The 27,705-nt window shown below is 42.5% G+C and overlaps 1 protein-coding gene across 17 annotated transcripts in view; it reads right to left on the bottom strand.

Moving 5' to 3' along the window:
* Positions 1–27,705, bottom strand: part of tanc2b (tetratricopeptide repeat, ankyrin repeat and coiled-coil containing 2b) — a 156,271-nt gene that overhangs the window by 27,589 nt on the left and 100,977 nt on the right. For 8 of the 17 annotated variants that reach the window (XM_039788514.1, XM_039788511.1, XM_039788515.1 and 5 more), the window contains 5 exons: positions 26,757–26,873; positions 19,784–19,932; positions 12,859–13,042; positions 11,391–11,639; positions 5,483–5,614 (listed from right to left, as the gene is read on the bottom strand). In XM_039788514.1, the coding sequence (XP_039644448.1) occupies positions 5,483–5,614; positions 11,391–11,639; positions 12,859–13,042; positions 19,784–19,932; positions 26,757–26,873 (831 nt within the window). Of the gene's footprint in view, positions 1–5,482; positions 5,615–11,390; positions 11,640–12,858; positions 13,043–19,783; positions 19,933–20,267; positions 20,369–24,797; positions 24,951–25,353; positions 25,829–25,944; positions 26,442–26,756; positions 26,874–27,705 lie in introns of those variants that run through there. The other 9 variants (XM_039788516.1, XM_039788528.1, XM_039788521.1 and 6 more) reach the window with 6 other exon arrangements.

The raw sequence follows: 27,705 nt of genomic DNA, 5'->3' as shown, positions 1-27,705 counted from the left end.
GAAAGAAAGAGAGAGAGAGAGAGAGAGAGAGAGAGAGTAATGAGAGACAGTGAGGACAATGGGAACTGGCAGCAGTGTGTCAGAGCACAGGACCAATGAAAAACAAAAAAAAGGAAGCAGCAATAGCATCAGCACATCATGATGTCAGGAATATGGGGAACCACCAGACCGGGGTCGATTACTAATTGAAATCCTTTGAATTGTACAAGCGTATTCCTCAGCCAGTCTGGAGGGAAGGTTGGGGAAGGTTCGCACTTTTGGGAGAATCTAAGTGGTTCCATTGCGCCGGGCAAGCTCAATCAATCCCCATAAAAATAATTGAATCCAGTTCCAGCAGTAATTCGAACCCTCCAACCTCAGCTCCACAGACTACTGTGTGTGAATTACAGGCTGCTAAAGGTAGCATAACATAAAGTAATCAACCTCAGTACAAGAGAAATCCCAAATTTGGAGTGGTTACAGAAAGCCTCAGACAAACTGTAAAATTGGATTTACACATCAGTTTTTCTTTTGGTTACTTTACTGAGGTTCAATCTGACCAGTGTGCAGTGAGGAAAAGCTGCTGGACAGATGACAGCCAGTGCAGTAGTTCTTTTTACACTCTGCAGTACACAAGCAATAAGCACACTGTAAGTCAGAGCTGTAGGAAATATGTATCATACATTTGACTGGTCAGATAAGATGGTGAGAGTGTGGAGAATTTGTGTGCGTCGGCAGATAATTCTATACTGTGTGCAGGTACAGTACTGCAAAATACATCAGCGGGCAGGGAGGAAGTGAGTGTTACATTATAGCTGTATGTCTTCTGTAAATGACTCCAGTGTGCTGATTAGGAGCATGGCTACATAACATAATGAGTTGATATTGCGCTTAATGTATTATTTTACCATACGGCACTCCAAAGTGCCAGGAATGTTAATTATAATCGCAAAGTAAGAAAAAGAAATGCAATGATCATGCTGAGGATATTCTTACTTATGCAATCAGCAATAACTATAAACAGATATACCTGGAACTGGAACTGGGTGAAAAGCTGAAAAATTTCTCCTCGTTTATATTGCGTGCAATTATTTTAGTGCCAAAAAAACTCAAAAAAAAAAACACACAAAAAAACACACACAAAAAAAAAAAAAAAAAAAAACAAAATGCGGAACTCTATTTTTTGTTTATAATTCTCAAACTGATGTAATATTCTTCCAGTTGGGTGTCATGCTGTGAAAGAATAGACCTGACGCAACACTGGTGATGGTAAATGCAAAATACTGCATTTACAATACCATCGGCCACTGAAGTAAAAGGCTAAAAACTCACAGCTACTCTGTTTTTAAGTGGTGCTAATCCAATTATCGTGGGGGGGAGGGGGGGGGGGACTGAATGCCAAACGTGCGTGTAAAGCTCTTTCCGTCCTTGTGGAATTACTAAAACACACCCTCGCACTATCGGGCACCATACTCCAAATGGCAGAAACGATTACACCACTTTGTGCATGCTAAGTCGTGCAGCCACCACTGCTCCACTGTGTCAGGTATTCCAGGAAAACATGGCAGCCATGTTGTGAACGGGGGCTGAGGGAGTTGTTTCCAGGACGGTGGAAGCAAATATGTGTGTGAGGGATAGAAGGATGGAAGGCAGTTGCTCATAATCCGGGCCATAACACTCCCCCTCAGGCGACGTTAAGCAAGGTATCCGCCAACCTCCCCTCCACCACCACCACCAACCCTCCATGGCCAGACGGAGAGAGAGTCTCAGACGTTTTAATTATTCACCAGGTGAGGATGACTCACGGTAGCTGAACAGCCTTGAGAAGGAGGGAGAAGAGGTGGAGGAGGAGGAGAAGAAGAGGAGGAGAGGGTGGGAGATGGAGGAGGAGAGGAGAGTTGGCACAGAGGTGGAGGAAGAGAGGAAATGATGGGGAGGAGGAAGAGAGGCAGTTTAGATGATCTGTCTGCTTGTTGTGGAGGTTCTGGGTAATGTGGCGAAGGGTTCTCTCAGGTCACGTTTTCTTATGGCTGATGTGGGAGTTAGAGGATGAGTTAGATTGCTGTCTGCTTTTTCAGACATACAGTTAAAATCCCAGTCAGCAGTGGATAGAGAGCTTGAGTACAGCTAGGATATGTAACACAAACAGGATTTTAGATAAGATTCTTTTTTTTTAAACAGAAATTATGTAATATGCACAGTAGGCTTGGAGCAACATCATAAACCTGGATGTGCTTATGGATAATGTAGTTCTTCAGGAAATGTGTTCTGATCTTCCTTATGGCCTGCAAACTGTCATTTAACACATACTGTTTCCTTGCTGGCGCACTACTGATCTGCAGCCAAGCTACAAGGACAGATTATATCAATATGTTATATAAGATGCAAAGCCCTCAAAATAACCTCAAGACAGACATACATATCACATCTTATTCATCAGATTACAGAGAACAGATTAAGGCAGTGGTGTCAAACAATAGGAATAATAGTAGATAGAGGCTATAGATAATCATCTGCAACTCGCCAGTTGTGTTGAAAACATGTCAGTGTCATCAAATCTAGACTAGTTGTCCAACCTGCTTGGCTAGCAATAGGGGAATCCTGTTTGCTGTAAATAAATGTTCACTACAAACAGTAAGATGTAAAATAAATGTTTTTAAAAAAACTCAATTTTTAAAAGAGGCTTAAGGTTATTACCTTAAACAGGTGGGCCCTGTAGTTTTCCGCAAACATTACTCAAACATGATTAAATTGTGCATTTGTTGGGGACTATGTTGTGTGGTGAGTATTTACAGCAACAGGATGTTGTTAGCCTGGTCCTACCAGACTCTTGTACATGTCATTTGTACAGAGAGTCTGGCCACTCTCCATCATGGATGTATTAAGAGAACTCTCCATTGACATGTTTTAACTTCCTTGAAGGCGGGTATTCTATTGGATCTGCCCAGAGCCACTCTGGATCAGCCATAACCAATCGCTAACGTTTGGTCGTGACGTTGGCTTAGCATCGCTAGCGTTCGCCTTAGCCAACTCCTTCACCACTAACGGAGCGAGCTGGAAAATCAAACTTTTCATCATCATGGCCAACATCATGGCCACCAACACAACTCAGCAAAGATTGTTCTTGCTCGGGCTTTAACTTCTGGATACTCTGCAGCGTTGTCACAACGGACCGAATGGCTTCGCTTGCATCTTTCTCCGCCGCCATTACAGAACTACAACTCTAGCGCACGGCCTCAACGTCATCGTTCTCAGTCAACCATTAGAGAACACAAGCCTGTTTTGTGTATGCCATCAGAGGTAGAAAGACAGCGAGGCAGAGAGGGGGGACAGAGAGCGTCAAAGGCAAAGAGAGAGAAAGTAAAGATAAACGAGGGAGAGAATGTGTGCAGTTTACAGTTATGCGAGTGAGTTTGCGGTGAATAGATAAGGTGGGTGGTAAATCTTAGAGGTAGGCAGGCAGGAGCAAAAGAAGGTCCATTACAGTCTGAATCACTCTCATCAAAACCGCAGCACAGCTCGGGGCCCCCGATGGCCGGCATCAAAAGCAGCTTCATCAAAAAAAAAAAAAAAAACGAAAAAAACGGAGAGAGAGTTGCATCTGTCAGCTGGTTACCACCTCACCAACACATAATCAGCACTCTTCTTCTCCTCTAGTTCTTCTGTAACTCTGCATCCAGCAGTCTCTAAAGCAAAACAACCAACAAGCTTCTCTGTGACGCACAGTATGTTGAAATGTTTGTGCTTTTTGTGGCATTAGGCTACTAATAATGGAATGCTGGAGGAAAGCTCAGCGGTACGAAATGGAAAGGGTTCAGCCTCCAGAGAGCATGAATGTGCTCCAAAGTACTCCATTTTCACAGTTAGATATTTATGTACAAGTTTTGATTTTGGTGGCATCAGTAGAAAAATTGTCAGGGGAGGTGTCATCATAAATCCTTCTGCGGGGACCCTGAATATTCAATCTCAACACTAGATATCTTGTTCTACACTAAAGTGTCGGACAGGCATCGCCCCTTTAAGCCTCACCACAAATACATTAATGAATCCGGCAACTTTTGATGCAAACACACAACCAATCCAGTAGCCAACTAATCCTTCATTCAGTGATTCCCTACCTATAAGTCTATAACCTTAAATGTCAGAAATAAAGGCATTTGGAAATTGTCCTCATATGATCTACAGGAACAACCCTGTTCTTCAAGTTGTTTGGCTCCACGTCGCAGTGCACTAAGGGAGGCTCTGACACTGATCCGAGGAGGCAGAACGCATGTTTGGACGCAGTTGGTTGGCTTGTAAACACACTTGGCTGCCCTTAGAGGAGGTAGGTTGAAACAAGTGGCTCTGGCAGTAACAGTGACGCTTTGAGAGGAATTAGCTCTTCCCTTTCCTCGTCTTTTCTCTCCTTTTCTGTGTCCATCTCTTTATCTCTCTCCCTACCTTTCTCTTTCTTTCCAACATGTCTTTCACTCTGCATTTGTCTGCAGCTAGCTTCCCTCGGGCAGGGGAATCACATCACAGCTCAGCCGAGCGCACTCTCAACAAAGTGGGGTCTTAACAGGTGGTTAAAACACACGGGGATGCATATTTGTGTTCGCTTGGATGGCAGAGGGCTGGCATTACGGCGCTCATTACTGGCTAAGTGACTGAGGAAGAAGGGCGAGGGGACATCTGATGTAGTGACACAAGGCCATTTGGTGAGGAGGCTAAGGACATTTGCTCGATCACGGAGGCGCTTGCTGGGTCCTCGACTTTAACAGTGTGCAGTGGAGCGCACACTGACTGTGAATGTTGAACACTGAGACACATTTTAGCTTTGTGTTGACACAACCTGACAAAATGCTCTTTGTGCACTCCCCCCTAGTCTCTCTCACTTCTCTTGATTCAGACAGACACACAGACAGACAGACAGACAGACAGACAGACAGACAGACACACACACACACAGATTGGCACCAACAGCTCGGCAGCATCACTGGTCTGATATGGGAGCGTAGCTATACATGCAGACATTTGCACCTGAAACGCAAACTGCAAATCAACCGTCACTGACTTTCATTTGACTTGTTATAACTTGTTAATAACTTGTTCGTCATGCATCTTGGTCTTGCGATGCTCATTTGCTTTGAGTTTATTGTTCATGGATGAAAAACACAATAGTGTCCCATTGTTTGCTTCTGCACTGTGTCTGATGTGAAGCAAATGGCTAATCGCAACCCAACCTGAAACAAAATTCAAAGTAAATGATGGTCGAATGCTTTGACTTTGAGCTGTTTACCTGGGAAATGTCTGCACATGGTCATACTGCAGTTTGTACTGTATGTCCACAGCCAGCTTTGGCATCTGCTTTTACAGATGCCAAACATCTTTTTGTTTGCAGCTAATTTATTTTCTGTGTATTTAAATTTTTTAAAACATAATCTGGGGGTGTCATAAGAACAGCTTTCATGTGGACATGAGGGGTAAGGAGGCTCTGTGTTTGTGCGTTTGCTCTCTTGCTCACCTCTGAGGTCCTGCCCGGAGCGACCCGGCCCGCAGGTGGTGCTCTGTCTGGGCATGCGCAGCGAGGTGCGTAATGGAGTGTGTCTCTGCTCATCCAAGTATGCCAGGTCCTCCAGGTGGGCTGAACTGGTAGCTGTTGTTGTGTGTGTGATAGAAATAGTGGGATATGTCAGAGAAAAAGAAGAAAAAAAAGTCAGCATGTTTATTGTACATTGGCACATACTGTAAACAAACTCTTAATACACACACACACACACAAAAAGGTGGCACTGGTTCATGCCAGTGTCTTGAGGCAGTTGTCAGGCTCCCACACTCATACTTGCTTACTCATACAGGAAAGAGCAAGCCAGCCCTACATGGTTCTGTCCTAAACTCCCTCCTCTCAGTGTCTGTCACGCAGCACTGAGGCAGATGCCATCCGGCCCCTCTCAGGATTAATTAGCTCAGCAGACAAATGTCTTATTCATGGCGTGAGCGCCGTCTGATGCTGGCTGCTGATTGTTCACACCATGCTGTGTCTTCAGGGTCAACACTCGGAACCAGTGAATGTTAAATGAGATTAGACGCCGCCAGCGTGAGAAAGCAACGGACTTGATTCTCCGTCACACCGGAACCCCAGTTCGAGGTGAGTGAAGTGAAAGACAAGAAACTGAACAACAAAATCCAGGAGAGATTAAGGGACTAAGGTTGATGGATGCCAGAAAGAGGAGACACCGTCATAGTAGATTGTTTGTCCCTTTAAATTAAGCCAACGAATCCTCTGACCGGAAATTTGGGTAGAATTAACTGTGCTAATGCAGAGATAATGGAAAATGTGGTGATAGAGAACAGGATATTAGAGACAAACCAAGCTAGTAGTTTGGGCCTTAAAAAAAATCTGAGTAACAATTTTCTGGTAACCTTTGAGCCTGTGTTTTTCTTCAATTTTATTTAAGTAATTGCAGTTTTTTTTCAACTTCGGTCTGATTTTCATAGCGTTTATATCGGTTATGAAAACATTGTACTTACTGAGGTCATTTCTACGAGGAAAATCACGACAACAAAGTTCAATGGGGCAAGAAAACGAGTGCACCCAGAAATGTTGGTAATAATCCCTCATAGCACAGGAAACCAGGAAGTTGGTCTGTAAACTGTGATGGGTATTTACGACCGACAGTTTGGATAATGATTTTACCATTTGCCATCGTTTTCTCTCCAAAATAAATTTGGCTGCTTGTGTTTCTTGCCCCATCTGACTGATTTTCCCAGAGATTAGTAATTAACTTGGTGAGTACAATGTTATGACCGACAGAATTGATGGACAAAGCTAAAAAAATAAGATCCTTTATCCTCTGTTTTTCTCTGACACTATACCTGATATACTCTGAGGTCCTGAGATCCCAAGTCAAATTCAAGAAGTTGGGGGGGAATGTGTGAATTGCAATGCTTCTTCTCAATCATATCTTCTGTTTCTCCCTCCAGTCACTCCAAAAGGTAAGGCACAGTAATCCCTCCAAGTGGCACCACCTCTCACTGGTGTAAAACTCACCAGTACGTCAACACTGAGCCTGTCCTGTCCTGTCCTTGGTTTAAAGAGTGGTTTCTGTGCCGCTGGAGTTAAGCTCAGTGAAGTACTGAGCATGTGTATGGCTGTGTGTGTGAACCTAAAAATGAGCATGGCTTTCCCAAAATGGAGGGAAAATGGCAGCTGAGAATGCTGGAGGCTTGGCCCTGATGGGAATGTGGCTGCTGGTCATTCAACTGGACTAAAAGTGGAAACAGCGGAGGCATTAATCTGCTAAACTAAGGAAGAATTACTCGGGGCTACAGGGCTGGAAAGGCTGTTTTTTTTCCTCCCTCTCTTTCAACTGTGTTTGAATGTAAGGAATCAAATCGGTGAATTCATCACCTCTATCTGCAATGCAGCAGGGGATCACATTCACAGTCCCTGTGCCAATGCGCTACGACTGCATACATAGTAAAAAGAAATAGAAGAAAGAAAAACAGTAAAGTAGAGGGAGAGTAAGAAAAAGAAAGTGAGAAAAATTTTAAGTGCAGCAGAGAGCTCTTTGGGCAATGGCAGACACATCAGACACTTCCTGTTTCAAAGAGTGACTGATAGCATAAACACGTACACACACGTACACACACGTACACACACACACGTACACACACACACGTACACACACACACACACACACACACACACACACACACACACACACACACACACACACACACACACACACACACACAAAAGCTGGGCTGCCGTCCAGAGCCAGCCACAGTATCAGCCTGGGAGACGACTAGTCATCTCAGATATGAGGTGGCTGCTGGTACTCTAAACACCTCACCATTCTCCTCTGCCCAAGTGATGCTTAGAGACGATAAATAATGGAGGTTCTTGTACTTAAACAATAATATTTCCGGGTATTACACAGAATATATAAGCAGAGGTGGGATAATCAGGAAAAAAAGGAAATCAATGACTTGTCCGCCCCCCAAATTGAAAAATGTTATCTCTCGGCTGAGCTGCTATCTTAATTTAGTGAATTTAGAGACTATAGAGTTCACTGAATCGCAGTGTCTTTTATTCCTCTTTAGTCTTTGTATGAGTCGGGATCCCACAATCCCCAGGCAATTATGTAAGCGGGTGCGTATAGCAGTAGATTCTCCAACATGGCATTTTCAAGGAGTCAGTTAATCGACATTGCATTAAAAACAAAACACTTCCCTTCTTGTCGTTTGGTGTGAGGACATTCTGAGATTTGTCCCTTCACGTCAATACTATGGACGTGACCTGGAACAACTCTGTGAAAAATCTTTGACGTTCTCTGGGGACACTACACCCCCGAAGGGTCTAGCAAAAGATGCTACATAGTTGCGTTATGGGAAATGTAGGATCTAGCATTTTGGAGTTTGACCTTTTACCTTTATTTAACCAGGAAAAGACTCATTGAGATTAATTAAAAATCTTTTTTAAGAGTGTCCTGGGTCACAACTAGGAAAGTACAATACGGAATAACTGTAGTACCTCGTTAAAGCTGGGGCAGACAGTTTGTTTGTGTCATAGAGAAGAAAAAAACATAATAACCTTTTAACATATTGTAATTAATATATAATTAATAAACAATCAAGTGGCCTGAAACCAGATTTCAGTTTCAGTTTCAGTTTTCAGGCTTTAGAAAATCTAGGCCGGGAGACTTTATCATTTCAGAGAGAGGCTGTTCCTATTTGCTGTTCTACAAATGCGGATGCATGCATGAATAAGACATTCAGATGGTGAAAGCCTGATTCAATGGCGGAAAATCCTGCCCAAAAACTCGCTATTCCAGCATCGGCAACAACTGCCGACACTGCAAAGCAACCCATAAAAAGGAAGACAGACTTCTCAAAAAGAGGCTTAAAGAAAGCCTGACAATAAACGCAATAAAATGTGTCAATATCAGCAAAGCATTACAAAGATGGAAAGGAAATGTTGCTAATAGTTTAGCCTTCTGCTAGCCGTGGCCAAAGGCTCACGGCTGCGGCTAATTCAAGTTTATGTTTCTGTAGCGAGCTAGAGCCTCAAATCCCAGCATGTCATCTCAAAGGGCTTTACAGAGAAAACAGGACGGTAATTCTCACAAAAGGGACGCTATATTACGGCATCGGAATCACAATCATGGTGATGGACAGGTTACTGTATTAAGGGAGGGTTGGAGGGCGGAGAGGGGAGACCTGCAGGAGGAGGGCTGTATTTTTCAAATTTGGGATTTTATTTTCCAGAAAACTGCTTACCCCAGATTTAATTGCAATTTTTAGGGATATTATTATTGGGGAATTAGTCATGACATAATCTTGTTTTCAAGTCTTCACTGAATGAAAACTTAAAAAACAAATTAAATTCCTGATGGTTCTGTAAAGACTCATTTTTAAATTCTGATTCCAACTTTGCTCCTCTCAAACGAGCACCAGAGAAAAAGGAACACTCTGTCTTGGTTACTCCTTCCTCCATATCCATCCTAAGCTCTACCAACGCACTGCCTTCATTAGGTAATAGAGTAGCACCCTCCCTCCTCGTTCTCCTCCCCAGTCGCCTTCTGCTCGCGCTCCATATCTCTCTCTCTCTCTCTCTCTCTCTCTCTCTCTCTCTCTCTCTCTCTATCTCAACACATCAAAGCGAGTCTCTCTCTGTCACTCTGGGGGATAGAAACGGTTAATGCCTGGGGCTTTGATGTTCCACTGCTGTGTGAGCGCAGCCAATCCTCAGCCTGTGCTCGCCTCCCATCCCTACATCAGCTAATAATTCTTTGTGGAGGAGAGAGTGAGAGGGAGAGAGAGAGAGATTATGAAACTCTACTTTCACTCCTCTTCCACATGTATCCATCTGCCTCTCCTCTGTACAGAATTCCTGCTCCTGACAAATACAAATGCCTTCAGAAACATCATCATGTCTTTTTTTTTCTCCCTGCCTCTCTTGCTCTTGCTCTTATTTTTTATTTTTTTATTGCATCATCTCCAGCTTATAGTATGTCTTTAAAGCTGTATCCAGATTCCTTTGAAGGTCTGGGTATTGAGGGGCGGAGATGAGATCGTGGGTGTATCTCTCAAACCCGGCAGAGTCGCTGCGCAGCCAGACAGCAGTGTCAAACAGCAGAACATGACCAGAATAAAGAGAGGGTCATAGCTGCAGCGACGGGCCTTGTCAGGCATATTACAGTGTTTAGTGAAATATACGTGCTTGTCTACACAGTATGTGCACACACACTTTTTTTTTTTTGCCAGTGGGAGTGGGTGAAGTGCATAATAGAGCTCATCGTCTGTAACAGCCTCTCTCATGACGAGAACAATAATACAATCAGGCCCTTTTGGACTGCCTCGGTGTTATGAAACCGACATTTCTTTCCTGATATATTTACTGTTACTTTTGGGAGCCTTTTCGAGGCCTACAATAAGAAACACACATCAAGGAGACCTCTGACAGCAACACAAATGCCTGTATCCCTATGTGATATTCTTCCAGCCGCAGTATGTTCTCCTGCTGAAGCTGTTTTTCCCAGACTTTATTATTCTGCTCTATGGTTTCGATCCACACCAGAGGCTTGTGAGAGTTTAACAAAATACCTCTTGAAATCTGAGAACAAGAGATGTTTCCTTCCTAGATAATTAAACAATGTTGTAAAAAAAAAAACATCAAATTGAATCAAATCAAACCACAATTGAGCTCCTCATAAAACCAGGAGCAGATTTTAGGACGTTTAGGCTGATTTTATCGCAGATTTGAAGGAGGAATGTGGTCAGGAGCTTTGTTCACAGAATACCTGGTTATATGAGCAGTTTACAGAATAAATCTTCCCCTCCAGAACCGATGTCTAACATCCCAAAAATGAACAAAACTATGTGATATTTATGGGTAAAATCTGAATGAGTTACATCCCTTCTAATAGCCATGGAACGAAAGGTGAAGGGTTTTTGAAGTAGTGAAAAGAATGGAATATGTTTAATCGTTTTACAGCCGAGTTGGAGGAGAATCAAGCTAAAATTTGGCAAGAAAAATCAAGGTCTACAGATTTAATGTCATACAGATCCCCCTGCAAAAGCCACCACGAGGTTGAACTTGCTCCTCCAAAACATTAATATCCTAATATACTCTTGTTTCAGGTCCCAGGGTTCACACAAACGAACGTTAAAGAATTCAAAGGGAAGGATCACAGTTCATCTTGGGAGGAAACAAAGAAGGGAAAAAAAACTGGACAGGAGTGCAGAGGGAGCACTAAAGGAGTCAGAACCAGCAGTTCTATCCAATTTTGCCAGAAAAAGTACTTTAGCAGATTTGGTATACTGCATGCCCATGCACTTGTAAATAATCTTATTTCTGGCTCCTCAGACAAACTGTTGCCTCCTTTTCTACTTTCATAGGAGAGGGAGGGAAAGAGGAAGGGACTCACCAGCCACAGAGTTAGGGCGGGGCATGAGGTACAGAGGGATGGAGTGGGCAGAGTGGGAGGACATGCTCTCCAGGTTGCGCTCAGGGATTTTGTTGAGGCTGTAGGTGGAGGCGGTCATGTTTTCATCCACCCTGTACAGGAACGAGTCCATGCCTGATTTCTGGGACTGCCACAGTTTCAGGTTTCCCCGGGAGCCCTCGCCGTATTTGCCGCCTCGCTCCATGTTCTCGGAGTAGCTGGTCAGTGTGGCTGCAACAGAACAAAACAACGTAGTCTTCAGTGCTGTTATGTTGCATATACTGTACAGCTACAAGTGGTTCACTGTGAGAAATGTGTGTCATACCCAGCCCGTCTGCTTCCACGCTTATTTACTGTTATTTGAATCAATCTGTGGTATGTTTATGTAACCCTTTCTCCATCAAACTGCAGGTGATCGCCACTGCTGCAAGGAAACAATGTTGGCACCTGTTCTGACAGCACTGCTTCACCTAAGTTAGCGTTTTACCTCTACTGTTTTCTTACTTAACAATGCAAGAATGCAACGGTTGATGTCAACATGACATGCACACCTGAGCGGGTCTTCCAGTGGGAGAACAGACTGGTTCTTAGATGAAAAGTACCACAGTTTGACGGGAGGCTGACCACGCCGTTTAGGTCGGGTACGGTTTTTAGTTTGGAAAAAGGATTCAGATTACATTCAGTGGAGATGAGAGAGTCATTTGGGGTTATGAGAGCCAAGCTATAACCTCAGGCATCTTCACACTGTCAAGTTTTAACTGTCAGATATCCCAGACTCTGGAGCTACCTGTCTGAGCAGGTACTGTACAGTTGACTACTTCAGTAGCTTTTTTTTTTTTTTTTTTAATCCTTTGTTCTATAGACATGATTTTATTGGGTTTCTAGCTCTACTTAATCTGTTTTTTTACCACTTGAAATCTACCTTTAATTATTATTATTATTTTTTTTTATTGAGCTACAGATTATTGTACAGACAGTGAATTAGTCAAAACAGTGCTCATTCTTTTTTTTTTTTTTTTGAACGATGAAAGTAAAATTACAACTATTCATCTGTATACATAAAACATTCGTTACAGAAAAGCACAATTAAAGCATACAGTGCAAAACCGGAGAAAAACTACTAAAGAACAAAGGTATAGATAAAAAAATAAAAATAAAAAATGCATAGTGCATATAACAGAGTTTCGTTCCTCTATACCCTACCCAATCCCAGTCTGTCATTTCTACTCATCTAACTCACTCGGAAGAATTTTATTTTTTTTTAAAGATAAATTCATGTTCTTAATACTATACTGACATGCCCATATGTACATGTTATGTAATGTACAGGCCGCAAACAAATCCCTTCTTCAAGTGAAGAAGACAAATATTGAATAATGCCTGCCTTATCCTTTAAGGACTTTTAATGTTCCTTAAGACTATTACTTGTGAATCGGTGTGCAGATCTCACCGATAATGCCGCTGTCCCTGCTCTCCAGGGTTGAGGTGGGACTGGTGACAGAACCGTAGGCGCAGTCCCTGTTACCGGCCTGGCCAGGCATGGCAGGAGGGAGGGTGGAGCAGGGGCTTCCTGCAGGGGGTGAGGCAGTGCTGCTGGTCAGGGTGGAGCACGGGCTGATCCTCTGGTTCTGGCCCTAGCAAAGACACACAAGCTTTGTTTGGTTCCGATAACTCAATTAGTACACTCAAGCATAAAGGGCAAAGTATAATGTTTGAACTTTTAATATCGGAGTCATATTCAGAGGAAAATGTCACTTCAATATAGCAGTATTCAAAAGCTCAGCCCCCCTGAAGTCAGTCCTTGAAATGATTTTTTTCTCCCAGGCATACAAATCATAATCATACCTTTCATAATACATACTCATTTGTAGCATTTTCCTGAAATATAGGTTTGAAAAAGCTTCACAAATTAGACAAGCCTACACAGTTTAAAAATACACACGTACAGTCAATTTACATAAACAAAACAACTAGAATTCCTTTCAATAATGTTAATAAATAGCACCTGTAACACCTACAAATCACTTTACAAATGTACATTATGGCACTATAATATCCTGCAGCTGAGGAGTATGACAAGAAAAAAGAAAACAACGTTAAATTGAGTATACACATCAGGGATGTGACCCACAACATCTAAATGCAGGAAAACAGTAATTTCCCCTTTTTAGAAACAAAAGGGAGTGGCATTTCCAAAATCAGATTCCGCACAGTCCCGTGGCACGTGTGATGTTGTCCAATGTAGTTTTAAACATGTTGTTGTGTGAAAATGTTTCACAAAGTTTTAACACTAACATCATTTTCAATACATAATTTGGACAAAGCTCAATAAAGTTTAGGATTTGTTGAAAATGATTTTGTCAAGAGGAGTAAAATATCTTACCCTTGCTGACAAGACCTATTTTCGTGCATATTTTTATATTTATTGCCAATAGCGACAATTACTTAAGTTAAATAAAGAATCTTAAACTGAAATCCCATGTGTGCAGTGAATACATATTCTTTCCAGTCCTTGCATTGTTATTGCACCCCTGCAGTGACCCTCTTCTGCATCGGCTCAGGTTCGGAGACAAGAGACCACAGGGGACAAAAACACACTCTGCTGCATCTATTCTGCTGCTGTGAACACCCACAGATGCACTCTCACACAAACACGCAGGCGCACCTAAAAGACACATGCACGCGTCCTTCACCGATATGCAGAGGCGCACGGAAAACAGGGATGCCAAGTGATTAAGTACGTGTCTCAGACAAGGAAACACACAAACACATGGGGGTCTCTCCTTAACGGTGCTGCTGATGAGTTCAGGTCAACACTGGGGTAAACACAGTGAGGACAGGAGGGGTGAAGTGCCGCTCAAGGCTAAATCTAGTCTAGTTTAATCTGCAGGAAGAAGACTGAAAGGACACATTAAGCTAACCCACACACCCACACCCACACCCACACCCACACCCACACCCACACACGTATACAGGCTGGAGTAGGACTTTTCCTGGTAACGATTATTTTCATTATTGATTAATCTGTCAATTATCTGCTGACAGGCTCCACAGGCTGTGGCTCAGAAGATAGAAGATAGATCAATTAATTGAAGGGTTGGTGGTCCTCTTGCCCATGTGGTAAAAGTGTCCTTGAGTAAAACACTGATTCCCAATTGCTCCCAATAACCAAGACTGTGTCTGTGTGTGTGTGTGTGTGAATGAGGCACAAAGTAAAGTGCTTTACCATTATTTTTTGTGATTAATGAATTAATCATTTCGTCTTCAACTTGTTTATTTTGTCTGACCAAAAGTCCAAAACCCAGATATAGTAAATTTGCTATAATATACTATACCATATATAATATGATATAATATAGTAATATACAACAGAGAGAATTGAGAAGGTGGAAGATATGAACATTTTACTTTCTTTTTTTTTAACCTTTATTTATTCAGGAAAGGTTCACTGAGAGACAGCCTCTCTTCTGCAGGAACGCCCTGATCACATTGACACAGTTACACATTCATACAGTGCCTTGCGAAAGTATTCGGCCCCCTTGAACGTTTCGACCTTTTGCCACATTTCAGGCCTCAAACATAAAGATATAAAACTGTAATTTTTTGTGAAGAATCAACAACAAGTGGGTCCCAATTATGAAGTGGAACGAAATTCATTGGCTATTTCAAACTTTTTTAATAAATAAAAAACTGAAAAAGTGGGCGTGCAAAATTATTCAGCCCCTTTACTTTCAGTGCAGCAAACTCTCTCCAGAAGTTCAGTGAGGATCTCTGAATGATCCAATGTTGACCTAAATGACTAATGATGATAAATAGAATCCAGCTGTGTGTAATCAAGTCTCCGTATAAATGCACCTGCTCTGTGATAGTCTCAGAGGTCCGTGTAAAGCGCAGAGAGCATCATGAAGAACAAGGAACACACCAGGCAGGTCCGAGATACTGTTGTGGAGAAGTTTAAAGCCGGATTTGGATACAAAAAGATTTCCCAAGCTTTAAACATCCCAAGGAGCACTGTGCAAGCGATAATATTGAAATGGAAGGAGTATCAGACCACTACAAATCACGAAAACGAGCCGGCCGTCCCTCTAAACTTTCAGCTTATACAATGAGAAGACTGATCAGAGATGCAGCCAAGAGGCCCATGATCACTCTGGATGAACTGCAGAGACCTACAGCTGAGGTGGGAGACTCTGTCCATAGGACAACAATCAGTCGTATACTGCACAAATCTGGCCTTTATGGAAGAGTGGCAAGAAGAAAGCCATTTCTTAAAGATATCCATAAAAAGTGTCGTTTAAAGTTTGCCAAAAGCCACCTGGGAGACACACCAAACATGTGGAAGAAGGTGCTGTGGTCAGATGAAACCAAAATCGAACTTTTGGCAACAATGCAAAACGCTTATGTTTGGCGTAAAAGCAACAAAGCTCATCACCCTGAACACACCATCCCCACTGTCAAACATGGTGGTGGCAGCATCATGTTTTGGGCCTGCTTTTCTTCAGCAGGGACAGGGAAGATGGTTAAAATTGATGGGAAGATGGATGGAGCCAAATACAGGACCATTCTGGAAGAAAACCTGATGGAGTCTGCAAAAGACCTGAGACTGGGACGGAGATTTGTCTTCCAACAAGACAATGATCCAAAAACATAAAGCAAAATCTACAATGGAATGGTTCACAAATAAACATATCCAGGTGTTAGAATGGCCAAGTCAAAGTCCAGACCTGAATCCAATCGAGAATCTGTGGAAAGAACTGAAAACTGCTGTTCACGCAACGCTCTCCATCCAACCTCACCTGAGCTCGAGTTGTTTTGCAAGGAGGAATGGGCCAAAATGTCAGTCTCGATGTGCAAAACTGATAGAGACATACCCCAAGTGACTTACAGCTGTAATCGCAGCAAAAGGTGGCGCTACAAAGTATTAACTTAAGGGGGCTGAATAATTTTGCACGCCCAATATTTCAGTTTTTTATTTGTTTAAAAGGTTTGAAATATCCAATAAATTTCGTTCCACTTCATGATTGTGTCCCACTTGTTGTTGATTCTTCACAAAAAATTACAGTTTTATATCTTTATGTTTGAGGCCTGAAATGTGGCAAAAGGTCGAAAAGTTCAAGGGGGCCGAATACTTTCGCAAGGCACTGTACCTGGAAGCTGTCCAGTACAACCACAGTCTGATCTGCTGACCACTGAGCAGCTCCACTGGAGCAGTTGGGGTTAAGGACCTTGCTCAAGGGCAGTGGTGGTGATGAGTAGAGGTGTGAATCTTCACTGATCTCCCGATTCGATTATCGATTATCATGTCAGCGATTCAATTCGATTCGATATCTCGATGCATCACGATGCGTCAAATACATTTTTCTATTAAAGCCATGTAGGATAATTAATTCATAGCTTTTCAAGCTTCAAAAACAAAACATTCTGCAGTGCTCTAATACTAAATAAATTGGATACATAAAACTACAGCACTGAGAACATGGCACTTCCTGAATGTGCAAAACAACAGAATATGTAAACAGAAATGTTGTTAGGCCTACATTAAATTGTAAACAGAAATAATTGATTATGAGCCGGCCGATTATCGATGCAGCATCGTCCATGTCCACAATTCGATGCATCGATTATTTGATTAATTTCAACGCCCCTAGTAATGAGGGATGGACAAGCTCTTTCACTTTCCCCACCCAGACTTTATCTGTCGGTCTGGGGATTGAACCAACGACCTCACGGTCACAAGCTCTCTTCTATAACCTTTAGGCCACCACTGCCTTGATAAATGAAAAAACAACAGAGTCTACAGCCACGCTAACTGCTCTGTGAGCCAAATGCTAACATGCTCAAAATGACAATGCTGATGTTTAGCTGGTATCATTTTACAATGTCCACCAACTTACTTTAGCATATTAGCATGCTCAACACGGGAATATCATATACGTTTTTCACGTGTTTGGTCATAAATCAAAGTATTGAACAAATTAAAAGGTTGACCCTTTTAATTTGCTAGATAGCTAGATAAAAAAGTCAGAGGATCACCACTGTTTTTACAATTCATCCTGAGGGGAACATGAATGTCTGGACCAAATTACATGCCAATCCTTCCAACAAATTTCTCTTAAAACCAAAAATGTTTTGAGGAAAAGAACGAGGATCATTTAAGTTGATAAATTTCATCCTCTGGTGACCATGAATGTCTGTACAAACCTTTATGGTAATCCATTAAATAAAGAATTACAAAGAGAATAATGTTCAGCTTTGACTGACGCTGTCAGAGAGGTACTCATTTAACTACAGGTTTATCATTAAGGTCGTAGTTAGTGGTGGTAGTGAACTGGACTGCATCATTTTGAGAAGCGTTTCTAATGTTTTTTCAGACCCCTCCTTTTGTAACACCTCTCTGAAACAACAAAAACTGGCCATTGTAAGGTTTGTAAAGGTAGGAATTGTGCCAGAGCTGTGCTATGGTCATAAGTGGTTGAATTACTATTAATTATTATTAATTGACATCTGTAAACTTTCCATAACGGAAAATGGCCTCTAGCCTCTAGCCTCTGCTAAGTGTGTATGTGTGTGTGCGCACGCACACACGCACGCACGCACGCACACCTGATTGAGGCAATCTTTTGAGGCTAGCTTCTCTCGCCATGGACGGGACCGCTACAGTGTCCTGTTTACAGGAGCTTGACCCCAAAGCAAACAAACACATAGCAACACTGCAGGGCTACCTGCTGGGCTAATGAACCTCGCCTTGTGCAGGCCTGACCTTAAACGTCGCACGAGGATTGGATTGAACTCGGAGCATCGCGTCTATTCAGGGAGCTTGAGCACTACAGTATGAAAGGCAATTAACTGCTCTCTCTGCCAGTTAGGGTCACCTTGTTCCATCAGCTGGTGAGGTCTTGCTGCAAAGACACCAGCTATTATAGGAATTCAACCATGTCAAATGGAAGATTTACAAGAATATAATTTTTGTTGGGCAGTTCCACATTACATGTGTGAATCTACTGTATTACTGTAATGTGTGCTCTCCATTGAAAGCCAGTAAATCCCAAGCAAATTAGAAAATACAACAAAAGCCCACTCTCTTATCTGCTAATAGATGGTGTCTCGAGGCAATCTGTCATTTTTTGGTGGTTAATGAATCAAACAGACAAAGAAAAGTATTTGGGGCAGATATCTAAAATAATAAGTTTGTACTGTGTGCACGATGCAGCGGGGCGCTACTGTGAGTCACGTCTCTAAAAAGAGCCGCTTGAATAAACCTCTCTCAATTTATACACCCCCACTGCTACAGCAGCGCTCACATCAAGCACCGGCAGTCCATCAGTCTAATCGCTTATCCACACTGCTTTAGTGCAAACTCATACCTAGGCCAGCTTTGAACGCTTCAGCAACAGGTTTGCCCCTTTAACCTCTATCTCTCTCGCTCTCGCTCTCTCTCTCTCTCTCTCTCTCTCTCTCTCTCTCTCTCTCTCTCTCTCTCTCTCGCCACTGTTTTCTTTTCTCGGTTCGGAAAATTCATAGCTGTCAAATCAGGTTTAGGTAGAGAAACCAGGGCATCTGCTGCAGAGCTCAGAGCAGGCCCCCTGTGCCAGGAGCTGTTTGTTACACAACTGCCAAATTCACAAATTGAAAGGTTACGGTGCAAATACCTTGAACCTGCTGCATGTCAACTCAATAACCTTGCTTTCAATAAGCAAAGTTTAAAGTACTCCAGGAAATAAATAATAAAAAGCACTTGTTATATAAAAATCTAATTAGACGGGTAGATATCTGATGCTTGATGGAGAGGCACTGATACATTCTGAATCTGTGGTGTCTGAGGGCAATTTACAGAGAAGTCTTTTGATCTGGCTACCCTGACATCCGAAGATCTGTCAAAACCAAGTGTAAACACAGATATTATGAAGATAAATGTCAAAACAGATCGAATCAGACGACCGCGTGTTTGCTCAAGTTCCAAAAGCGTGATCTCTTACGATAGAAATGTGTCAAAATCACAGACACAATGACACAATTATTAGAATAAACCATAACAATAGCATAAAGGGTGATACAAACTATACAACTAAAGCATGTTTTTTGTCGCCAATTGTTTATCTTAAGTCTTACACAACCCCAGACAAGGTTTCCTTTATATTGACTCAAAGTGCGCATCGGGTGACATCATGGGATTTGAATGCAATGTTAAAAAAAAAACACTTTCTGTCACTCAGCCTGTAGGTTTTTGTCTAGAAAAGTGAAGCTCCTTGAGAAAATCTAACAGAGTTGTAACTCCTTTTCAAAGATATCCAGAACCAAAAAGAGTCTCAGTAACCTCAAAGTAGATTTGGTTGTGAAAAAAAAAAAAAAGTCCAGTTCATTAGTGAGACTATTACCTGTCTCGCCTCGGGTTCCTCCATGCTGTACTGGGTACCGGCTGGCCCCTCACTCACTTTGTCTCCCAGAAGGAAACCCAGGCGCGTCATCAATGTGTTGGCTGCCTCATCCACCGACGGAGGGGGGCCCAGCTCCTGGCTTGACTCTCCTGCAGAGGCAGGGTAGGAGGACGCGTGAGGGAGGCGGATGGGGGAGGGTGAGCGGGAGTGAGGAAGACATTGCGGGGGAGAGAACGAGAGAGAGAGGAGAGAGTAAGAAAGAACAAATGGCGTGTCAGTGGTGAGTAGGAACAGAAACAGCAGCTTGTTTTCACCCCTCCCCAAATAAAAGAATCCTTTGAAGACTTCATGTCCGCCACCACTTTACCTGGAAACACACAGAGGATCTGCTACACTCGCTTTGCATAAACCACAGCAGCAACAACAGACCCGGATACAGCATACACACCACCTGGGCTCAGGACAACGATATCAAGCACCCTACCTGAGCTTTCCTGTAGCATTACAGGCACATTCCACCACAGCTGGACATCTTGGGTGAAGTGTCTTCTTACATAAACTCAAAAATCCCTTTCAGGCACAACTACAAGAATCCCTTCAAGCTGTTTACAAAAAAAAAAAAAAACCTTTCCACGCTGGCTAGCAAAAGCCTTTCACACTGACGGCAGCTCCTTCCGCACCATTCATCACTGCTGCAGCCCTAGTGACGTAATGAGATACGCCCTTCACCTGCGAGAGTGTGTGTGCGTGTATGTGAGAGAGAGAGAGAGAGAGAGAGAGAGAGAGAGAGATGTGGGTGTGTATGCACCTCTCTATCCTGTTTACAGAGCTCTAAAGAGAGAAAAGAAAACACCAGGGTGAACCTGCGTGATGATCAGATGATCCAAAACCACACACACACACACACACACACACAAACAAACACACATAAACACACACAAAGGGATTTCAGTTGCCAACTTTGCAACAGGACCCAGGAAAAAAATCCCTCAATGACCTCATCTTGTCGCCCTGTTGCCTGGTTACTCTCCACCCATAATAAGTCCTTCTTGGTGGTGTCATGTTTTTTTAATAACACCTGGCTATCATGCCCTTGAGGTCCCAACTATATCAATTTTAATTAAATTTCACTTTATTTACTGGAGTGTCACTCTCAGAGCTGAAGCTTACTCACCCTGCTGCTCGTAAAAAAAGAGGAAGTGGCTAAATACAAACGGCTGTAATTGGACATATAAGCCTGACAATTGGCCCAGACATCAGTGACATTGAAGCCAACAGCACAGGACTGGTGCTTAAATAAACAGCAGTGAGACAGAGCGGCAGGGCCAGTTTTTCCTGCAGGGCAGGTCGGACCAGACTGGCAGGTAGCTACGCAAAGTCCTGACTGACGACCATTAGAAAGTCCCAGCCGCCACACCACCACCTTTGAAGACAGACAGCTTGTCTAAAGTCTGTGGCCTCTCACTCCTCTGTCCAAAGACTGACAGACAGGCAATCTAAAGCCTGGGCTCCCCTCTCCATTCGCGTATAGACGGACAGGCACCACACTGTCAGGATCCTCATTAGATTGACTCCAAGTCTCTCTGGGCAAGTAAGGAAGACTGGCACCTTCTGAGGGAGGGAAAAAAAAAAAAAAAAAAAAAAACCTTTACAGCACGATATGTTGCCGAACACACAGTAGCAACCAATAATGAGGTAATCACAGCACACATTAGGTCCAAAAAAGCTAATTACATATGAGCCTTGATGAGATGGATGTAGCAGCTCAGTAATGCAGCTGGATACACTCTATATGGAGCAGAATACATTTTACAAGGGCTTCCGAATCCCCGAGCATCCTTTGAGGAAGAGTGCAGTAATGGAGAAGATAGATGGAATTACTGTTCCACCTCTTTACAGCTAATATCACAGGGTGATGACTGAGATGTGCAGCCATCAGTAGGAGAAAAGAGCTGGTGAATAAAGGTAAAATATCCACTGGCTATTACATATGTATTTTGTCTGTATGCCTGTGTGTCTGGACATGGAGACAGCGAAGGCTTCCCAGTCGACATACTGGTACTAGCAAGCAGTGAATACATTAGCACTGATTAGTCAACTGCTCCTGGGGGGTTTGTGGCCGTGATCAAACTGGGGCTCTGTCTGTCTCTCTCTCTGCCTCTGAGTGAGTCTTTTCACTCATCTTCCACTCCGTCAGCGTGTCCTGTATCTGTTAAGTTCCCACAACAACATCAACAGCATCTCTGCCGCAGCCAGCTGTTGGACGACCCTGTGCAGGGGGGAGCAGTCTGCGCTTCTTTTCACGTGATAGCAACATCTCTAATCTGGAGGCCGGAGCCCAGAGTAACTCCTTTAAGCTAAACATAGGCAATCCTGTTGTTTCCTTTAACTCACACACATTCCAAAATAAAACTCTACAATACGGTCAAACATACAGCTAAGACCCATCTATTTTCATGGTGCTGTCATATAAAATCTAAAAGTTTGATAGCCCAAAAAAAAGAAAAAGAAAAAAACAAACATGTATTTCATCGACATCATGTACATCTGTTTTTAAATAAATGTAACCAATACTAATGAGCTACTATCAAAGGGGATACATACATTACCATAATGTAGGGAGTTTATGTATTGATTTCTTTGTGGTTATAGCGCTACTTTTTGTACGTGAAATACAGATTATGACAACCCCACACGGTACCTCTTACTGAAGCCACTGAAGAAGAAAAAAAAAAAACTAAAGTGCTTCAAAGCTACGTGACAGCATTTGCCTAAGGAGGAACTTCAGGCGTTTCTCATGACGGTGACACCATGAGATCCTTAATGATAACATTTGAATATGAAAAAAAAGCCCAGGCATAAAACACATCTCTTATAACACACACACACACACACACACACACACACACACACACACACACACACACACACACACACACACACACACACACACACACACACACACACACACACACACACACACACACACACACACACACTCCTCTCCATTGGATTCCTGAGCTGCGAGGGAGACAGATGGTTGCCATAGCAACTATCTTTGCGCACAGATATGTGTTTCTGTGCAAGCGCATCTGTTTCTCCCCGGCCGTCCATAGATCTGCCCTCACGCCCCGAGAGAAAAGAGAGAGAAGCATGTGTGCTGCAGGCAGGGGACTGGACAGGACAGGAGATGGTATTAATAGACCCGGGCCTGCAGGTATGTGGTGGCTCTTATTTCACCTTTACCTGGGCACTTTAACTTTCGCTTCCACAGGGAAAGTCCATAGAGAGCAAACACTTAGTTACAATGACCAGGATCCCAAAAGTAACCCACGCACGTTTTATTTTTAGAAATGCCTCAAAGAAAAGGTGGCATATACGTATTACAAGGTGAAAATGAATTTGTAGAATAGCTGTTGACAGCTAAAGGAAATAGAAACAAGGTAGATTCAAATCTATTTCAGAAAACATGAATACCATTGAACATACAAGCACAGATAGCTACGCACAGGCAAACAAATAAGTCATCAAGAAACCAGCGACTGGGACGCTAATCTCGAGATCAGAGTAGGGAATTTCACATTCCTCGTGCGCACAGTGGTGATCTTATCTATGCAACAACATTTGGAGGTTTTATACATGAAAGCACGGTAGGACTCTACTTGAGGAGTGGCTGATATGATTATATACAGTACATTTGTACACCGTGAGTGTATTCTGGGTATTTTTGGCCATGGTGGGCAATGTTGCAAGACCTCCTTTATATATTTTATATGGTACATTGTTATCTTGTTTTTTCATCAGTAAAAACAGTTTCACAATTGTTTTTCCAGAACATTTTACAAAAACTGTCTCGACCTGAATCCTTTGTCATTTTAAGGCACATTTAGTCTTTAACTAAACGGTTTTCATAGTAATTATTTGTGGCATTTGGCACCTTTTAATATGTTTATTTCAGTTCTATGCTTTTAATGTAAACCGTTGTGATTTTAAGGTATGCCTTGTGTCAAGCTTACATTTTATATGAATGGTGTATTGTGTATTTCAATGTATAAGAGGGTTTTACTAGTATGCTGTGTTTAATGTTGTCCTGGGGTCAGCTGAGAAAAAAAACTAAACGTTTCCTCGGTTTTATAAACGTGAGCAAAGTTAGAAATATATTCACAGATTCCAACTTCCGGGATCAATTACTCTATAGCAAAATGTTATTAAATCAATCAAAGACGCATCTTTCCTAACGTAGTAAGGTAACAACGAGCTACAATCTCATTTTCATCAAAATGAGCCGTCCTCCAACCTGGAGAAATAACATTGGTCTCTACGAGCAGCAGGCGGGGAGACAGCAGTAAGACGAGTGCTTAGGGACCGTCTACAAACTAGGCTACAACATCCAAAAGAGATCCAACAAAAATATTTATTAACTAAATGATTGAGAGTCATATCGCCAAAACTACTCCGCACATAGAAGGCCCCCTGTTGGTTGTACTACAGCACTTACCTTTCAAAAATAAGCATAATATAATTTTGGGGAATATTTTTTGCCAAAAACATTTATTATTTTAATAATTAAAAAGAGTGGTGTCTCTAAACTTAACTCACAGATAATTAGTCTTCTGCTGGTTTTACTACAGCACTTACTTTTTAAAAATAGGCATATGCATAATTTTGGGGAATATCTTTTGCTAAAAAAATTTAATGGGAGGCATAGCAAAAAAATATTCCTTGCAAACAGTTTACGAAACCGAGGGAACGGATTTTTATTCTGTGCGCTTGGTTTAGTTTTTTTTTCCTCAGCTGACCCCAGGGGCTCCGTATTGTCCTGTCTTTTCAGCTCAAACTGAAATTAAATTGCATGTTTTTTGTCTGAAGACAAACAGAAGGTCATTTATATTCTCATCTCCAATCTTTAATTCTATTCTTTAATCTGAATACAGTTAGTTCTCCATTTACGTAGATGAAGAACTTATTTCTATACAGCCAATCAAATCACACATTAAACAGCATGTAAACGTACCTGCAAATGTAATTATGGTTCATTTAGATGTGGTCCTTAATCCTCAATACCACTGCTTACGAAAACACTGTCTACTAATGGCTTGTAGGATACAGCGCAAGTTTGTTTACTTTGTATCGCTCACATCCCTGCTGGGGCTCAGCCTGCCAGTTGCTGTCAATCAAACAAACAGACACAGAGACGCCCATCTAGTGGCTGAGACGAAAACCTTTAAATAACATTAAAATAACACTGACATTATTTTTGCAAAAAGGAATGACTAAAAGTGATTACAGTTGGACTTTAACTCAACTCAAAGTCAACTACATATGGATATTGTGATATAAATTTACAAACACCATAATAGAGGATTTAATCCATAGCGCCCACACCTAGTCTGGAAAGCTACCGTAAGAAGGTTAAGGTCTAAAATCATTAGAAAAGCTTTCAAGATGATTAAAGGAGGACGGCTGTTCGGCCTGTGGTGAATCTTTACAAGCTATCTCACAAAATATTCACAAACCATATTTATGAGACCACAAATTTCTTTGTAGGCCATTAAAATCTGCTGATATACCTGACTTCCTCCAGGACCCCAGACATTGTCAGCAGCAGAGAGCTGACTGGCATGCGATCAGATGTTTAAGTCACTGCCCTGCTGCTATTTATGCCAGGGAGCCCTTGTTAAGAGCTAAGATGTCCATCTGTCCACCTGGGAGGTGCGAGTCCTCGCCCCAAAAATCTCCTCCTTCCCGGTTCATCTCCAGCTCAAGTTGTTATTGCAAAGACACAGAATTACTGGTTGTTATCAACTGTTTTCCTGCCTCAATGACCATTTCAACCCTGAAATGTCACATCTGCAGGAGCTCTTAGCAGCTCATCACAACTGATAGGCTATTCCACAGTCTATTTCACAGGACTGCACTATAAAGCCAGGGACAACAGTTTTTCATCCATGAGATTCAACAGCAAGCCAGGTGCCAGAACTAAACAGTGTATCCTAAGGTACTACCATAGACTGTATATTAACAGGCTATGGCTACTACAAACTATAGACTTATACAGAAGTATGAGTTCTACTATGTTTATACCATATATATATATATATATATATATATATATATATATATATATATATATATATATATATATATAAAAAATCACCTACTTAGAGCTCCCATCGAGCAGAAACTCAGCAGCAGAGGCTGGCAGACGGAGAAGGCTGGTAGTACTCGGTCAACCATTTTCCCCCATAAGTTACAACAGCTAAGCCCTGAGACCTCCCATCACTATTTCTCTCATGTCTTCAATCCAGCCCTGGGGTGTTGCTGCATCGTCCTACTCTGTCGAGAAGTCCTTACAGCCACCAGAGGTTGAGCCAAGAAGACAAGTCAGGAAGCTAACACTGCACTTCTCAGTGGCAACAGGAAGAGGAGAAGCAAGATGAGAAAGCCGATATACTAGAACCAAATCTCAACAGAGCGCTATCCTCGAGTAACCCGCTTTACTGCGCGAGAGGAGAAAGACAAGGGGGGAGAGGGGAGGTTTAACAAGGATAGACAGGAGGGGGGGGGGTAGAGGGAAATCTGGACTGTCTGCAGGATTACCGAGCAGCGACTGTGAAGTTAACAGAATAACAGCGGCGGCACCTAAACAAGCTCTGCGTCCCAGAAAGCAGAGCAGTGAGGAAGCAGCGAGGGAGGATTAGAGCGACAGAGAGGGAGGAGGCAATAAGCATGGACACTGTGGGGGCACTTGCAAAGCTATTTCATTAATGACCTTAGCAATGCTTTTCGTCTTTGCAGCAGCAGGCAGAATAACTGGCAAAATTCTCCCCATCTCTCTCGCTCTCTCTCTGCTCTCTCTCTCTCTCTCTCTCTCTCTCTTTCTTTCTCTCTCTGTCTACCGCATTCAAAAACAGGAACATACATGCAGAAAGTAACACGACGAAATGAGGGAAGAGCTGGCCTTAAAACTTACCACGGCAGTATGTGTCCAGGTCTGGATTCTTGGCAGTGGTGGAGGTGTGTGTAGGTGAGCCAAGCTCTGATTGTGGAATGCGAGGGCTCTCCACAAACTTTGCTTTCCGCAGAGGGGCTGGGAGCAGAAAGCATACACACATATAGAAAAAGGAGACAACACGCACACACAGACACGCACACATACACACACCAGGGAGATGGAAGAAGACAAGAAAGAGAGGAGTGACAGGGACAGGACAGAAAGGGAGGAAGTCAGAGAGCTTATGAACTTGAAGCATCACACTGATAAAATGAAAACATCCTCAAGGCTTTCTTAGGCAGCTTTGTGTTTTCCTTGGGTCAAATATAGCTAAATCATGAGTAAAAAAGCAGCATGGGCAATCAGGTAGTGGGCTAGGGCAAACCAGTACAGCCGCAGAACCTCAACCGACCAATGAAACGTGAAAATATCACCACACTTCCTCTATATAGGCCTACATTTCACTCAGAAAGCACAAAACAAGATGGATCTTTTAAGCTGAAGAGATGGATCTATAAAAAAAAATTAAAAAAATGTTGTGTCTATTTGTCCAGTGTCATAATCACACCAAGTATGCAAATGCGATTCATTTTTGGAATGTTCTCGCGCCTGACTCAAGCACAGAGTCTGAGACATGAAACGAGTCCTTCGACAAGCAATTCAGTGAGAGAGAAAGCCGGGGGTGGTGGTTGTGACACAATCTTTTTCTGGGTTCTCCGTCACGGCGCACAGGGATTGTAAGCGCTGTTACCCAGACTAGCTCACGGTATCGTGAGTGCATAAATTGTGGCAGCAGTCTACTAGGCAAGAATTCACAATGCAGAGGAGTCTTTATACCAATGAACATGTGTTGTACCCACAGAAAGAGAGGCCAGACAGAACTTAACCATCCATTCAATGGCATCGCTTACTTAGTAGAACAGCATTG

The sequence above is a fragment of the Perca fluviatilis genome, chromosome 21, assembly GCF_010015445.1.
Source record: "Perca fluviatilis chromosome 21, GENO_Pfluv_1.0, whole genome shotgun sequence".
Taxonomy (NCBI): domain Eukaryota; kingdom Metazoa; phylum Chordata; class Actinopteri; order Perciformes; family Percidae; genus Perca; species Perca fluviatilis.
Note: the sequence above shows the minus strand (reverse complement) of the source record. Positions and strands in the feature narration are given on the sequence as shown.